Source organism: Nannobrachium achirus (assembly GCF_963921795.1).
Source record: "Nannobrachium achirus genome assembly, chromosome: 3".
Classification (NCBI taxonomy): domain Eukaryota; kingdom Metazoa; phylum Chordata; class Actinopteri; order Myctophiformes; family Myctophidae; genus Nannobrachium; species Nannobrachium achirus.
The window spans coordinates 64,608,396-64,625,612 of record NC_137812.1 but is presented as its reverse complement, the minus strand read 5'-3'; the positions used below and the strand labels follow the sequence as shown (position 1 = coordinate 64,625,612).

Below are 17,217 nucleotides of genomic sequence, written 5' to 3'. Positions count from 1 at the left end.
ACTATTGTATAGAGCCTGTTTTATATTTAATGTGTGTTTATATCACTTTGATATATCACCACAAATATCTGTATTTGAAATAGCCATGCTGTATCTGAAATAGCCATGATCTTATGAGTGTAATGTTTGTTGAAGTTCTCATCCTCAGATCTTTGGCTAAGTTACGTAGGCCTAGACAGTAAAATTAATAAATGAGTAACTCGTGTCTGTTGCACACAGTTTATTTAACAATATGGTATAGAAGTAAGAAATGAGTCTTTAACCAGTTTATACAGTGTTTTCATTCTCTCTTCCTTATATTTATAATATTTCGCTTAATAACTTGCATGATTTACAATAGGAGAAAAAGTAACTCCCCCTAAATTCAAGTTTTTTTGAGAGGAAGAACGAGGGCTGACAACATAGCTTTCCTTGGGGTGAATCTGAAACGACACCCTTGACTCAAGACGGCACAGCAAAGCCGCATTTATACTTAGTTGAAGGACATTTCCCTCACCGATGACTTATTTTCAGAGAGCGACGGTATCCTGCATCGAAGTGTAAATCTGAGTGCAGTACATCAGACCATATGGGGCTTGGGGGACATCCAATGTGTGGCCTACAAATAAGCAGTCAACCAATGATCATCGTTCCATCTCAGCATAGGGGGCTGCGGTCTCTTTCTCACTCTTTACACTTTACATTTGTATGACAAAAAAAAAGAAAGAAAAAAGTATGACAAACTTTTTATTTATTTCAAAAGCAAGAACCTTCCACACCCGAAAGAGATTTTCTGATTTCCAGGCCAGAGAGATGTAAGGTTATAGTCCTTGTTTTGTATTATGTGAACCGGTCAGAGGTGTTTCTTTTTTTGAGTGACTGTGGGTTTTTGTCAGTGTCTTCATGTGCGCCCGCATACATGCCTGTGTGTACATAACCTGCCATAGTCCATTTCCTATTTCAATACATCCAAGTGCTCGTCATACACAAAGACCAAAAAGGAGGAGGCTCCCTCCCAGAACACGTCTTGAAAAATGATACAACACTAGATTACAATTGCCAGGTATGAGAGATTCAAGAGAAAGAAAGCCTGGCCCCATTTCCCAGACAAATTATTTTACAGTTTCAACACAAAAAAGCTTACTTATTTTCCAAAGGTACAAAATAAAAAGTTATGAATAATATAATGCAATTGTTTTGTAAATTTTCTTTAAAAAAGAAATGAGAAAGGCATGAAACCATACCAAAACCAAACATAAAACAAGTATCGAGCACATTTGGTCTCAACCAAAAAATATATTCTTTGTGATTTAAATTTTATTTATGATGACATTTGCAAATCCATCTCTCACTTGGGTTTAGGAAACTGTGACATCCCCGCAGAGTGTTAACAATTTAGTCTTTCACCCAAAATGTTCTTTTTTTTTCCTCCTTTCTCTTTACAACTCAGAACTTTTTTTTACATGTCAGTACAAAAAGTGTTCTCAACCTTAGAAGGAACAAACAAAGCCCTCAAATGGGACAAGAGTCTGGGGGAACCAGGAGCAGAGGGAGGATATGTCCCTGGGAGTGAGACGGTGTGTTTCAAGACAGAGTCTCCCAGTAGAAATGCTACAATCCCTCCACAAACTTCTCCAGAGTGTCCCCTGTAGCGTCTCCCACCATCCCCAAGTCACTGTTCAGCCCCCCTCTGTTGGGTGTGTTAAGCTGTGGTAGCATGGCGCTCTGTTCTGGTGTTCCCATGTGTCCCTGTTCCATAGACCCTGACAGGGGGCCTCCTAAGCTGTGGTGGGGTGACCCCGAGAGTGACGGGTGCTGGGGCGAAGGCTGTGGCTGGTTCTGGACCTTCGGCGAGGGGCTGGAATGTGGCCGTGGCTGTTGGGAGGGCGGACAGGGGGACTGGACCGGCGCCGGGGAGCGGACCTGGTTGCTGAGGGCATTGGCCAGGGCAGGCTGGCCGGGGAGATGGGCTCCACCCTGGGGCTGGCCAGCCAGCAGGTGGGTTTGAGGGCTCATAGGGCTGGGCTGGCCCGTCGAGCCCATCTGCTGTTTCAGGACAGCTTGTTGCTGTTGGGGAAGTTGCTGTTGTTGAAGCATGCGTTGATGGAGCAGGTTCTGGGTGGAGTCCATCCCCATGCCAGGTTGGCCCATCTGAGCCATGGGTGGGAGCTGGCCCATGGGACCCCCACCACCTCCAGCACCTGCCTGCATAGCTAGCTGCTGCTGCTGTTGCTGCTGCTGCTGCAAACGGAGCTGGGAGTAAGTTGCTGCGGTGGCCTGGGCTTGAGGGGGAAACTGACCAGGATGACCTTGAGGCATCACTCCCTGTTGTTGCTGCTGCTGCTGCTGCTGCTGCTGCTGCTGCTGTTGTTGTTGTTGTTGTTGCTGCTGTTGCCTTAAAAGTTGCCGACGGTAGAGCTCCTGGATCTGGGGGTTGGTGTTATGCGCTGGGTTAATCAGCTGCCCTTGGGGGCCTAATGCTGCCATGCCTTGGGCGGTAGGTTGCTGAGGCTGCTGTGGGGGCATCCCAGGCCTTGGCACTGCCCCTCCTGGCATTGCCATGGCCTGCATCGCTGGCATTCCTGGCTGCTGCGGCGGCTGCTGGCCTGCTTGTTGCTGCTGAGGCTGGCTGGCGTGGTACTTGGCTGTTCGCTGCTTGATGAAAGCAGCCATTAGCTGTGGGTTGGATTTCAGGATATTGAGGACTTGCTGCTGCTGCTGAGGTGAGCTGGGGGACTTGAGGGTACGGAGGAGGTCCTGCAGGGCATTGGGAGCAATGGTGCCGGGTCTCTGGGGTGTCGGTGGCCGGACACCAGGCTGCTGGGGGGGCACCAACATCCTCTGGGCCAGCTGTGGCTGCGGCCCTTGTGGCATCATGGCTCGTTGCAGGGTCATGGCCTGCTGTGGGGACTGCCCTTGGGGAAGGCCTGGTTGCTGGGGCTGGGCAGCCTGCATGGGTCCGGCCGCTCCGGGCCACTGTCCCGGGGCCATGCCGGGCTGCATGACCTGGGGCCCCCGTGGCCCTGGCACCATCTGCATGGGCGTCTGCATGGGTCCGGCCATGCGCTGCTGAGGGCTCATCTGGAGACCGTTCATGTTGACGCGGTAGTTCTGCTGATTCTGCTGAGCCTGGGCCATCATCTCTATGTGCCGCGCCATCTTGACGGCAGCGGGTGGAGGCTGCTGCTGCGGGGGCTGCTGAGGCTGCTGGGGCGGTTGTGAGAGAGGCGACGGCTGCTGGTGGAGGGGAGAGGCCTGGGGCCCGGGCTTGCCTTGCGATACCGGCGCCTGAGGCTGTCCGTTGCGGGGAGCATTGCTGGGGAAGCCTGGGGACATGACCCCAGCTGCGTTGGGGGTTTGGGACTGGTTGGAGAGCGGCTGCTGGGGGGTCTGGGGGTTGTTGGGCTGAGGGTGAGAAGTGGGCGTGCTGGGAGCAGTGGAGGCCGGCGGGGACGGTAGAGGCATGGTTCTGCCTTGCATGGTGGCCATCCTCCTCCTCATCATCTGGGCCTGCTGGAGGCGGTGCTGCAGCTGCTGCTGGCGAAGCTTGTGCTTTATGTTCAGGCAGAACGGTACAGGACACTTGTTCTCCTGACAGTGCTTGGCATGATAGCAACACAAAGCGATGAGTTGTTTGCACACGGGGCAGCCTCCGTTGGTCTTGCGCTTGCAACCCTTGGTGTGCTGCACCACCCTCTTCATCTTCTGGCAGGACGGCAGGGAGCAGTTAGCGTTGCGGCACTGGCAGGCGTGGACCAGGGACTGGATGCAGCGCTGGATACTCAAGCGCCTGCTCTCCTGAGGGCTCTTGGAGGCCTCTCCACTCTGGCTGTTGCTATCATCATCCAAGCCCAGGCCCCACTTAACCATCTGGTGCTCATGGCCCTTGGAGTTGTAGCAGTTGATGCACAGGTCAAAGTCCTAAGGAAGGGGCGAAAGAGTGGAACAAGAAGGTCAATACAAACAAAACAGCAAATATGTGAAATTGAGTTTTTATTTTATTATTATTATTTCGATGCATGGTTTGTTTCTTTTGGAAACCACAATTAGGGCCGTCACGATATTGACATATTACATGGCGATTAATTGTCACTCAAACAATTGCGATTAACAATTTAATTGTGTTTTTGTCGTTGACAAAAGTTGCACATGTCACATATGACACATAACCTAAATATACAAAGAAATGACTGACATAATTGACAACTTTATACTTGAAAAAGTATTTCCACATTGATAGTGGAAATAGCCAATCTATAAGCTCACAACTATTTCCACTATTTTTGATTATGACGATTATGACAAAATAATTGCGATTATGTCAAATAATTGCGATTATGTCAAATAATTGCGATTAGACGATTATGTAATAATTGTGACAGCCCTAACCACAATGCATAAATCTCACCTCGCAGACAGTGCAGTGCCAGCGCGTCTCCACGTGGTGCTTGCATTCGTTGCAGGTGTAGACGAAGCGGTCCTGGCCTTGGTTGTGCAGCTCCACCAGCATGCACATGGTGCTCCACTTGCACCGCCTCAGCGAGCTGAACTCCCAGTGCTTGTCCCTGGCCAGCGTCAGGAAGGCGTCGCGGCCGTCCATCAGGTCACAGGTCAGCAGGGGGTCAGGGTCCATGATGGGCGGCAGGGTGTTGACCATGGGAACGGGGTGCAGGTGGATCACAAAGAACACCTGGTGAAGAACAAAACAGGAGGGAGCATTAGCTGATGAGGTATGATGATCTCTTATCCCATTAAGGCAGGGAATGCGTCTTTGTCGCTTTAGATTTTAACCACTTCAACCATTATTTTACGCTTTAACCGCTGAAAAATAGCAGATATACAAGCTCACAGCGCGGCACCAAGTGCTGCGCTGCGAGCTTGTAGATCTGCTATTTTTGAAAGAAATGTCTCAATATTTTTATATCGATTCTATAAATGTCTTCAAAATCCTTCTTCTAAATCAGTGGTTCTCAAACTTTTCATGTCAAGGACCCCCAAAATGTATTTGGCCACAGACCCCCCATCTCAAAATGTGTTGTTCCAGGGACCCCAGGAGCAGAGATTTGAGTTACAAAAGTCAAATATTTGCAGACATTTTGACAATAAAAAAAAAATAGCAGATCTACAAGCTCACAGCGCGGCACTCGGTGCCGCGCTGTGAGCTTGTATATCTGCTATTTTTCAATAGCTAAAGTATAAAATTCCAGGTCTTATTCTGGAGCAAGACACTTGCTTTAAACCTCATGAACACACCGATAAAGGGACGTGTTCTGCAAACCTTTGGGGAACTTCTACATACTCATAAATACGAGACCAAAGACGAGACAAACGTTTACCTCTTTGTGTTTCTCCAGGCTGGCGTAAAGCTTCTGGGACAGGTCATTGGCTACATTCGGCATCCCAGGCTTCTTCTTATTGGCTCGGCTAACGCTGCTCTTGTTTTTATTGGCCTTCTTGTTGTTTTTCTTCTTGGCATTCTTGGTGTCACTTGGTGTGCCCTGTGGGCCAATGACAATGACAGATTAATCACACGCTCTCACCATACACAGGATTAAAGCAATGAAATCAAATTGGTAGGTACTATAGGATAGTTTAGTTTACTTGCTGTAACAAAAACACTTATGTGGATAAATGTGCAAACACCATCTGTGTCCAAAGTTTTCCATCCACACCAACATTTTCTAGAAGCTTGCAGTCCACATTGAAATGCCAAAATAATATAATATTTTAAAAATACTAAAATCTCTTCTACTGGGTGGGTACTATGCATGCTTGTGCCAGCCACTTCAGTCAGCAGCTTTCTGCCACTGCCAGTACTGGCAAGTGACTTTTGGCCCTTTTTTTAAGACCATACATGAAGAATAGAGTGCACCAGCAAACCAACATGTAAACAAAATGTCTAAAACATGATAAACCAAGAACCATACTCTACTGCTTGTAGATTATTCAAAGCTATGTCAATCCAAAATCCATTTTTTAATCTTGATTTCTAGTTCCAACCACTATCCCCTCCATCAGGCACCCGGCTGTCCAGGGTGAGGCAGTATAGAGACCAGGATTACTGCATTTCTTTTTCCTTTTTTTTCAGAACATGCAAACACCACACAGAAAGGCCCCTTTGTAGACCCCACCTAGGGTAAGGGCACTGATGACGAGAGAGCAATTGAAGTAGATGGAGAGATTTAAACTCAAACCGATTTTGAATGTTTGGGTAGAGCCTGAATCACACAACAAAGACAATTTGGAGAAATGAATCGGTTTCACTGGCCAAATAAATTAACTTTGTGTGGATAGACAGCCAAGAAAAAAAAGGGGGAAATAAGAAAGGGCTTTCAAAATGTGTCCACATTTGTTTCAACATGGACAGGGAAGGCATGGGGCATGAGATCTACCATTTCCAATTCTGGAGAAATCTACATTTGCAAGCACAAGATTCCCGGTCGATTTGATATATGGCTTGAGTGTGCGCCACGAAAACTGTGGGAGGCGTAGTGTACCGGGTCATCTTTTTCGCATCTTCTCAATAAAGTCAATGGGAAACTTGAATTCATAATATAAATAAACTATTCAAGATATCTCTTAGCAAAATGCAAGGCCAGGCAAACAGACCGTGAAAACAACCTTAAAGTCTTATTATAAGCTGCTAAACTCAATATGAAAACACATTAAAATAATAGTTCACAAGTTACCAAGACTTTGGAGAAGTCATGTATTGTACAATACATTACATTGCTCTACTTTCAGAGGCAAAGCACAATACATTTGTTATGCATAAAGATACAATGACAGCCATAGAACACTAAATCCCGATTTACTGGAACCGGCCCGAAATGGCACCGAGAGTGATTGGATCCGGTCCGAAACGGAGCCGAATTAAAATGGTTTCAGGACAGTTACATTTTCAGCTCAGTCCCCAGCTCAACAATCACCGTGACATCCACAACAAACACAAACCTGTCCAGTGACGCCTTCCAGTCAGTGTCAACGACTCTACAGCTCGCATCACAAAACTTTCGGTTTCAACCTCCTCCTGCTCAAAAACTAACTTAGTTTCAACCTCCTCCTGCTCAAAAACTAACTTAGTTTCAACCTCCTCCTGCTCAAAAACAATCAAATAAACAAGAGTTGCGTTTAAAAAAGGAGGAACAACTTTATTTCAGTGTTTAAAAACCGACATGTTTCGACCAGAGGCTGGTCATCATCAGGGTTGTGTACTGATGATGACCAGCCTCTGGTCGACACATGTCGGTTTTTAAACACTGAAATAAAGTTGTTCCTCCTTTTTTAAACTTGAGTGCCTGGATGACTTGATCCCGTCGATCCAAGAGCACCATTTATACTCGTTTTTACTACTTATACTCTCTGACGAGCACCTGATTTTCTCTCTCTCACTGAAACAAGAGTTGCGGCTCTGACCTCAGGAGTTTCACAGGTGGCGGTGTTCTCCTCCTTCTTGCGCTCCTCCTCCTCCTGTTCTAACTCCTTGATGCTTTCCTCCAAGACGTTGGGCCAGAAGTCCCCTTCAAAATAGGGAAGCTCGTTGGCGCTGGTCACACGGTCCTCTGTTGCCTGCTTGAAGATGTCCTGAGGAGGGAGTCCAAAGATAGATGAGGTCAATTCAAACTATTCTAAAACAAGTTTAACCCATTTAGGCCTAGAATTATTGAATGCTTTAACCAGTGAGTGAGTGAGTGAGTGAGTGAGTAAACTGTGCCTGTGAGTGAGTGGTGAGTGTGCCTGGCCTGCACAAAACAGCGCCCCTCCTTTAACTAGTGTGTTGTGTGTGGCCACTCAAGGTATTGCCAGGCTACGGACACGGCCAGCCAGCCACCCAGCCACCCACCCACCCAGCCACCCACGGACATACCCACGGACATACCTGTCTATTGGGAGCGCTTTCACCGCTCCAAAAACCTTAGAAGGATTCAAAAGACACTTATAGAATCGGGTCAAAATTCTAATTTTCACGATTTTTCAAAAATTGCAGATCTACAAGCTCAGTGCGGCACCGAGTGCCACGCTGTGAGCTTGTAGATCTACACAAAATAATGTGTACCCGTTCTGAATGGGTTAAATTGGGGTGTTCTGGGGGAAAAAAAAGAGCTGGAATACTGGCAATGTTCAACCTGGGAATATGTTCAGTATTCTTTTATGAAAGGCCATCAAAGTCCTGTTGTGGTTCCCCCCAAAGAGGAGGCGAAGGAAAATCACCAGCAGCAAAAGGTCATGTTATCAGTATTCTCTATGGGTCTGCGCTCAGGGCCCAGTGATTGACAGACACTGATTGGCTCTTCCACTTTTTGGTTCCTGCAAAAACGCCCACCCAGTGCTTGGGGTAATCACGGTCAGCAGAAGACGCATGATAATGTGAATTCACGCAACCAATTTTGCTTACCGTCACGCATAGTCACCTCCCCAAAGGCCCAATCTGAGTCAGGTATTTAACGTAAAAAGTAGGAACTGAATATCTTCCATTTGAAAGGGAGCTGCACGTCTATCCCAAATTTAAAAAAGAATGTGACATAACGAATGCACAAATAAAGCCTGAATTATACTTAGTCATACGACTGTGGTCAACAAAGAAAAATAACCGAGTTACAAGCTTGTAGATGGGGTATTTTCATTGTACGATGGATTATAAACTTGGCATTAATTAAGGTTTGCCAGTCATCTCTACCTTGTAGTCGTGCAGGATCCTCTCGGCGTAGGCCTTGTCCAGCATCTTCCTGTACCACTCCTGAAGCCTCTTGGGTTTCGGGATCTTCTGGTCGAAAGGGTGGCAGTGGAAGATGTAGTCGTCTCCTTCACTTGGCGGACACGCCCAAATGTGACCCTGGGCATACCTGGGCAGAGGAACACACGGAAACAATTAGATCTCCATAGAGGGACCCCTGACTGAAAACATTCATTCAAAACGTCTGGTGCATTGTAGGATACAAATAACTTGTGTCACCCCTGGGATTTTTTCCCTACTCGCAACCCTCTCTGCTGTCATACTTTGCCAAAGAAAAACATGTCTAGACTCATTTATATGAAAAGTCAGACATGAAAACAGAATGGTTTTCATCTTCCGACAATGCCAAAAAAATAGAAAAAAGAAATCAATCACAATAAAAGGGTGAACAAATTGCTTGGTTTCCATATAAGGCTGCAGGTGGAGAAATCCTGGAGCCGTCCATAGACAGTGAATAATGGAAAAAACTCCCTAGGACACTTTGATATGGTAGTGTTTATTGGGATATGTCAAAATGAGAACAACTTACTGATTCAGAGCTGGAAACTAAAAAAAGAAAATTATGATATTCTATTGGATTGTGCACAACGGTACAGGCCACTCAATAGAGGGGACAGCAGAAAGAACTGTTTAAGAGAGATGAAAAGAGGAGCGAGAAAGCAACACTTACCCGAGTTTCTTGACATATTCTAGGTAGCCAATGAGAATCTCGTGGTAGACTGCTGTTCGTAGCAACCGAGGTCTGAAGAAGTGAATACTGTCGAGGTATGATATGTATACCCGCCTGCAGAGGGTCAGATGAGTAGTTAGCATTAGTTTTTAATCACTTAAACCCTATGTACTTAGGGTTCCCCCGTGGTCCGCTTTTTCCCTCTAAACCAAATCACTTTGCCAAAGACAACCGATCTACAGGCTCACAACCAGTCACACTGTAATGTATAGTGAGCTTGTAGATCGACTATATTCGACTATTTAATGTGGTTAAATGATTCAGTGGCAGGGCAGCCTGATGTTTTGAGAGACTGACCCCATAACAAGTAGTACACAACTTTGTCAAACAATAAACGAACATCCCATGTACAGTACTGACTTCATAAGATGCCATTACTATTATTGCGACCGTCAGGTCGCAGTTACTATCAAAACCTCCGACGGCTGCCAGTCTGTCTGTCCGTCACGTCACACTTTTGCCCTACTCATATCTCCGCCACTGTTGCCCCTATCCATGCAAAACTTTGCACACACACTCCTTGGCTGCCAAACTACAACCTCCACCCCTCATTTCTCACATGGCCCTCTTCTAGCGCCACCATGAGTTCTTGCAAAACACATTTTTGAACACTGCTCCTACAGATTTTGCCCTAAAATCACAAAAGCGGTACAAAGTATCTCTAAAGTCATGTCATCAACATGGATCTGTCCCATTTCCCATATTCCATCCTGATTGGCTACCATTGCCTTCTAAAGTTTGTGTATGTGACCTAATGGTAATCTCCTGATTAGGGAGTTTTACTGGTTATTATTATCACAATTCCCAGCCTGTTTGTGTGTGTTTGGAGCACAGACCTGGTGTTGGGGAACGAGCATTCGGAGCCGTACTCCTGTACATGCATGCCAAAGAAGCACACGTCCACTCCATCAATCTCCTCAAAGGCGAAAAGTGCTTTGGTTCTGTAAGGAAAGGTCTCGGGCATATCACCTGTGTCCACAAACCTGGCAAAAAAACACAAAAACAAAGTCCATGTCATGTAAACATTTTACAACATCAAGTTATCTGTTCCATTTCATCTCATTTTAATAATACAAAATAAAAGCCTTGGTCTTTTGTGAAACAATATACGTAGTTCTGAAACATGGCTGGCAAAGATCAGTTCAAATGGTAACAAGTTAAAATTAAGATTTTGATGGCTGATTACATTTCTCCCCAGAGCAAGCAGGCAGGCTCTATTAGCTCAGTGGTAAAAATGTCAGGACTTACACAGGAGACGCGGTTTCAAATCCAGAGTAGAACAGGAAGGTTACATAGAGCAGTTGTTCTCAACCTTTTCAGGCCGCGACCCCCAAAATAATAATATTTTAACTGGGGACATTTTGTATAATACGGTTCTATTGTGAAACTACCGATCTACAGTACATGTAGATCGGCTAGACAATTTGGCCAATGTATAATTTGTCATTTTAGATATATTAAAAATCACTTCAATTGTCACTTAAGCTTATGTTGCTTCGTTTACTGTTGAGTAAGAATAAAATGTTGCACGTTAAGTTAATCATCTGGAGACCCCCCAAAATAATTTGGGGACCCCCCTGGGTCCCGACCCACAGGTTGAGAACCACCTACATAGGGCAGCTTCAAGAACAATATACTTAGTCCCCCTGCCCTGCCCTGCCTGTGTAAGTGCCTTTGGAGACAGTCTGAGTGTAACGGCACAACCCATGGCAAATGACCTTGTCCTCGAGTCAATAAAAGCGAGCAGCCTTCAAACAGTTAACCTGAAGATAACAGAGTGTTCTGTGTTGACCAGTGACCACCTCCTTCCCAGGACCTGACAGGCATCATAGTCTTTGATCTTGTCTGAGTAAATAGTGAATAAACCTTGGGGAGAGGCAAAGGGTGCGTTGCCTGGGTAAATAATGAATGAAACTTTGGGAGAGGCAAAGAGTGCATGTGTGCCATTTAAAAAAAACATGCAGGCTCCACAAGAGTGGAGAGGATTATGTAAAAGCTATCTAGGGTATAATCAAACACCTAAACTCTGAGGTTAAAAAGGGGTAAGGCAAGGCTCCACCGAAAAAATAAAAATAAAATAGTAGTTAAAGGACGGCTTCATCACTTTTCGACCCATCTTCATATAATTGGTCCTCACTAATGTTCATGACAATATAGCACAATTCTTTTCCACTCGGTCTGTGTCTCTTAGGAGAGCTGTGGGCAGTTCAAAGATCTTAATATTTAGATTTTTATTATCACCAGAACAATGGCTTCCATTATAACATTGCAACTTTTCAGGAATAGAAAGCCTGCAGTTTCTATTAGCTTGGATTCCCCATCGATGTCGTCACTGGCAGACAGGTTTCTGAACTGCCCACAACCCTTCTATGAGACACAGATTGCTCTCAATCTAGAGAATCTTCGTTTGTTGGCCGAAAGAACAAGATTTTGTTTACAAGCGGCCAAAATGGGTTTACCCAGGAGGGTGGCTGGCATCTGCCTTAAAAGGGTAAGAAACTCAGTCATCCGGAAGAGACTCTTTGAGCAGAGCCGTGGAGAGTCAGTTTAGGTGGTTTGGGCACTCTAGTAAGTCACTCTCCTGGGCATCTCCCTAGAGAGGTCTTCGGGGCATGTCCAGCTGGGAGGAGGCCATGGGGCAGACCAGGTACCAGATGGGGGAATTACAGTATATCTCCACACTGGCCTTGGAACGCCTTGGGATCCAGTTAGGTAGGAGGAGCCAACGTGGCCCAGAAAAGGGACGTCTGGGACGTCTCTTTGGAACCGTTATCTCCACAACCCCATAAGTGGATGAAGATGCAAGGATGGATGGATGGACTGCGTTCTTGAGCTTTTTAGATACTCAAATAAAAACTAACCAAACATTGAATTGAACTAGAGACTGTTGTGACATTTTAGAGATAACAATAACAAGGCTTGTGATAAAATAATGTTCAGAGCATTTAATTTGGATTATATGTTCATGATAATCTTTACCTGGTTTTCATTCCAGGCTTAACCTCCGTCGTTTTGTCAGAGCTGGCCACCACTCGCACAAACACCTCTCCAGCCTCTGGGTGGTTCTGTCTCTTCAAGTACTTATTCACACGGTCCTCTATGTACATTCCCAACCGTGTAGACTGTAATCCTACACACACACACACACACACACAATAGGAAAAAGTTCAGAATTGCCAAAGTTGTGGCAGCTAGTTAAGGAAATGGATGGATTTTGCTGAAATCTTTTGCATTAGCTCAATAGCCATGGAAACATTCATTTCAAGTAAACTAAAAACGAAAGATAAATGCATTCTATAAAACAGTAAAAGTCCCCCCGGCCCCCTTCTAATGGCAGTATGGCATCTAATTAAAAGTTAACACCCTATGCTTGAAGAGACCGGAGAGCTGCCCATGGTTAAATGTCATACCAATTATCGTCACTGTCGGGTAGGTCCAAAACTTTTCAGAAAATGGAACATTTTTTAAATGGATCCATTTCCAATGTAGTAACAACAACTTAGTCACAAGTTTTTTTATTTACTAAATATTTATAAAACCCACCAACAGATTTAACCAAGTATAGGCGTAGATTTTCAAAAATCTTTAAAAGCATCGAAAATAGACAATCTATAAGTCCATTTTTAATTATAGAAGTACAGAGTAGACTATAGAGATACAACATTTGAGCCCGACAGCCACAATATGCAGTCTCTATTGAGGTGGCTTATGTTACTCAGAGTAGCTTCTTGTTTACCTGAATGTTCGTAAACTAAACTGCTTTAAGTTACTGACTTCTGAATAATTCATGACAAGCTAAGTGGAGAAAAAATAACTGCCCCTGAAAAGTAGTCCAGGGAAGCAAAAGTGGGAATTACAGAAGGATGTTAAGGGAGCAGACTCACTTTTTGCAGAAAACTTATTGTCCTTCCTTGTTTTACCGCTCTTCTTCAAACAATTGTCACAGATGAATCTAGTAAGAGACAATAAGGAGATAATACATTCATATAGGGCCGCAAAATATACAATTTCAGCATAGACAAAGCTGTATGTACATAGGCAATATAAATCGACACCTTAAATTCTTGATAGAAAAAGAAAACTTGTTTTCAACAGAATCTTCCATCTGATAAATAATAATGATTGAATGACTTAATGGTTACCGGTACATGCATGCACAACACATTCTGCAAGTGTCATGTTGACATAGTAGAGCAACAAATGATCACAATACGGTTTTTCCCCCTATTTGGTTGAGCCCTACATTCTAACGGTCATTCCTCTACCCAAGTCAGGGGAGGAGATCTTACCCAGACGGCCAGATGACGTCGTAGTGTAAAACACATATCTGGTGCATCTTCCGTCCACAATCTTTACATTCAACAAACCTGAAGAGAAGGACAAGAGAAGGATAAGAGAACATTGTTTTCATTTCAAAATCGATGTATCTTCTGTCATCAGGTTCATCATTAGTTAAGAGAACATCTGTATTCTACATTTGCAGTTCAATGTTCCTCTGGTTCATATGCATATGGCAAGCCAACCAATGCACATGCACCTTTGCAGGTTCTTCCACGTACAAGTGTAAGGTAAGGTTTCCGAACCACGCAAACCCCAGCGCCCCCCAATTCTGGGTATGTCATAATCGGCAAAGATTCTGCGAAAAGTAGCCAACATCTGGCAGAAATGCATCTACAAGCTCATAACGTGTCGTCTTGAGATGCTTGTAGATCGTCTATTTTCTTTTCTGTGGAAACATTTGGTGTAAACTCTACACTAAATCTCTTTACCCTTATTTTTCCATGTTCAAATTCCCTGGCTGAATTGTGCTACCTGTCTATCCTGTACAAAAATAATTTATAGAAACAAACTGCATGGAATTACATAACATAACCAATCACATAACATAACCAATTCAGACATAACATCCATGGTTAAGGTCTCTCCTTTGTTCTCTCTAACTTAGAGCAGGGGTCTTCAACAGGGGGTCCTCCGAGTTACTACAGGGGGTCCTTCAAATCTTTCTGTGATAGAAACCTTTTTACTCCTTTTTTTATATTAACCTAACCACTTGAACCCTAACGTCCATATTCTGAGAACTTTAGCCAAAAATAGCAGATCTACAAGCTTCGGCTAAGAGGTTTGGTGTAGAGGGGAAAAAGAGCAGACTAAGTACAGAGTGAAAGGTCAAGTGTATTACGTATTGACGGTTCAAGTGGTAACATATCTGATAACACAAATTGACATGAATCCAAAATACACTGATGATTGTGCTGTCAAACAATGAAACTATATGGAATCTGGGGGTCCCTGCTTCATCTGTCTCTCAGCTAAGGGGTCCTTGGCCTGAAAACGTTGAATACCCCTGACTTAGAGCAACGTGGACAGAGTGCACTGTGGACATTAACGAACGCTTTTTTTCACGCCGACGAATGAGCGTTTGTTCTTTACCCCGGCAGAGCCTGTCTGAGCGGATGGAGGCTGGGGCGGGTGTCTGCAGCAGCATAAGCAGCACCAGTTAACGCTACTCTGAAATCTTGAGCATACATAAACAACAATGACGGCGGGATCACTTTTCTGGTCCTTTTTTCAGCACTGGATCTAGTTTGTCTATTTCGATGTCAACGACTGGTGCGGCCTCGTTCATTGGAACGGCTGCGCCCGTAAGGCTGATATTTGTTTTGCGACTCCGAATGCACACCTACTGTATTATGACATGATGCCCCTTTTATAGCATGCCCAAGCCGAGGCCAATTTGTCGCCGAGCGATATCAGCGTGGATGACACCAAATACTATGCTGAAGCATCGTTCTTGTGCAGAGTCAAACACACCCCATTGCATGCATGGGCTGGATGATGTGAGGAAACGATATGTGAAGTGTTTTACTGTGTTTTTCTTTTTTAAGAGTGTGTGTGTGTGTGTGTGTGTGTGTGTGTGTGTGTGTGTGTGTGTGTGTGTGTGTGTGTGTGTGTGTGTGTGTGTGTGTGTGTGTGTACTTACGGTTCAGCATCTAGTGTGTCATTCTTCTTCCTTTCAAACTGGTCTTTCGATATCATTCTGAACAAGCAAGACAAGTGGCAAGTGAGAGAGGTGAAGCCAAATATAAAAGTACCATTACTCTATGACCTCAATGATTTGTTGGATTTCAATTTGTAAACCACTTCAAAATCACGAAGATGAATGGAGATGACATTTTTTATGGTTTAAGAAAGTGGTTCGCTAAGTGGATTCCAGGGACTCTGTGGTTTTCTTTTGGAGTCTGTAACTCTGACAGTGTACAAATGGAACCAAATTGGTTCCATTTGTACACTGTCAGAGTTAAGGGGAGACCATGAAATGTGAAAGTTTGAGAAACACTGTTTTAAGACATGCATGTCTGTGATGACATGTGCGTTAAAAAAATAAAAAATAAAATAACATCCCGGTCTTACGTCTGTGGCTGAGCAGGGTCATCTCCTAAGGTCACGCTCTCCCCCTGGATCTCATTGAAGCACTTCTCACAGAAATGATACCTGCAGGGCAGCACAAACAAAACATACGTCATGTCACAGTAACTCAAAGAATAATGTTTTAGTTGCATAATAATTGTTACTGTTGGAAGTACATTCTGCCCCCACATTCATCAGTGAATGTCAAATAATCTCAAAGTGCATTGTGTATTTTGGAGATAGGATAGCCAACAGAGAGAGAGAGAGAGAGAGAGAGAGAGAGAGAGAGAGAGAGAGAGAGAGAGAGAGAGAGAGAGGGGGGGGGACTGGCTTTCATAGTGTGACTGGACCATGCTGCATGAGCCCATGCTGCCTGTCTGGCTATGCTGTTATCACTACCGCCGCTGCACAGCTCCGTTCTCAAAGTGCCCTGTCAAAATGCCAGAGGTGCAGTTGCAACATTCATACAGCAGGGGGTGCAGGGGAACCCAAGACAACTGGTCATCTGCTGGCTTACAGAAGAGGAAGGCAAAATGCAATGATGCTTATGGCTTTATCCAAGGCATTGTATTTTCTGGTGTTACTGGGTGGGGGTCACCTTCTTTCAAGAATTTTAATCAAACGCATCACCTTGCAACACCATGGGTGGGATTACAGTGTCAGTGACTGCCTTTTAGGAGTCTGTCTCTATGCTAGTAAGAGAGCATGGCTGATTGTTGCTCTAAGTTAAACGACTACATTGAGCTACACCAGACCTGAAGGGTCAGACAAACTGACCCCAAACTGAGGCCCTCCCAGAAAAAAAAGCATGTACAGTACATGTAATCGTATGTATGTTTCTCTCTCTGCGCCGGTGATCTTTGCTCTTCTGACACTCCAATAAACACCCATTTAATTTCTAGGCTTATTGACTTGCAACAATGCAAGCATGCTTGATTGTTAGATCATGTTAGATCCCCCCCAAAAAAGGACAGATAATTAAGCTCCCTTTCCAGGTTGTCGGGGATGATAGTGTACATGTCATGAGTTATGACATACCAGCTCACTTCAATTGATGTTTCTAGTCATAGCTTGTGAGCCTGACAGAGTGTACTGTAAGTATGTGCATTACAAAACCAGACTTAACTCTCAAATACCTGGAACGCGCCCGAGTCGCGTTAGATTTTAACCACTTTAACCATTATTGTATGCTTTAACCTTAGAAAAATAGCAGATATACAAGCTCACAGCGCGGCACCGAGTGCCGCGCTGCGAGCTTGTAGATCTGCTATTTTTGAAAAATCGTGAAAATGAATGCAAGTCTTTGAATATCTTTGACCCGATCTTTGACCCGACTTCCAAATCCTTCTTCTAAATCATGCTGTTC

General features: G+C 44.6%; 1 protein-coding gene across 4 annotated transcripts in view; it reads right to left on the bottom strand.

Moving 5' to 3' along the window:
* Positions 1 to 290: 290 nt before the first annotated feature.
* crebbpa (CREB binding lysine acetyltransferase a) overlaps positions 291 to 17,217 on the bottom strand; it is a 72,999-nt gene continuing 56,072 nt past the window's right edge. For all 4 annotated transcript variants that reach the window (XM_080722222.1, XM_080722223.1, XM_080722224.1 and 1 more), the window contains 12 exons: positions 15,855 to 15,935; positions 15,424 to 15,480; positions 13,733 to 13,810; positions 13,328 to 13,395; positions 12,423 to 12,573; positions 10,280 to 10,426; positions 9,384 to 9,497; positions 8,657 to 8,822; positions 7,396 to 7,563; positions 5,316 to 5,477; positions 4,388 to 4,669; positions 291 to 3,900 (listed from right to left, as the gene is read on the bottom strand). In XM_080722222.1, the coding sequence (XP_080578348.1) occupies positions 1,591 to 3,900; positions 4,388 to 4,669; positions 5,316 to 5,477; positions 7,396 to 7,563; positions 8,657 to 8,822; positions 9,384 to 9,497; positions 10,280 to 10,426; positions 12,423 to 12,573; positions 13,328 to 13,395; positions 13,733 to 13,810; positions 15,424 to 15,480; positions 15,855 to 15,935 (3,784 nt within the window). In that variant the 3' untranslated portion in view covers positions 291 to 1,590. The remainder of the gene's footprint in view (positions 3,901 to 4,387; positions 4,670 to 5,315; positions 5,478 to 7,395; positions 7,564 to 8,656; positions 8,823 to 9,383; positions 9,498 to 10,279; positions 10,427 to 12,422; positions 12,574 to 13,327; positions 13,396 to 13,732; positions 13,811 to 15,423; positions 15,481 to 15,854; positions 15,936 to 17,217) is intronic.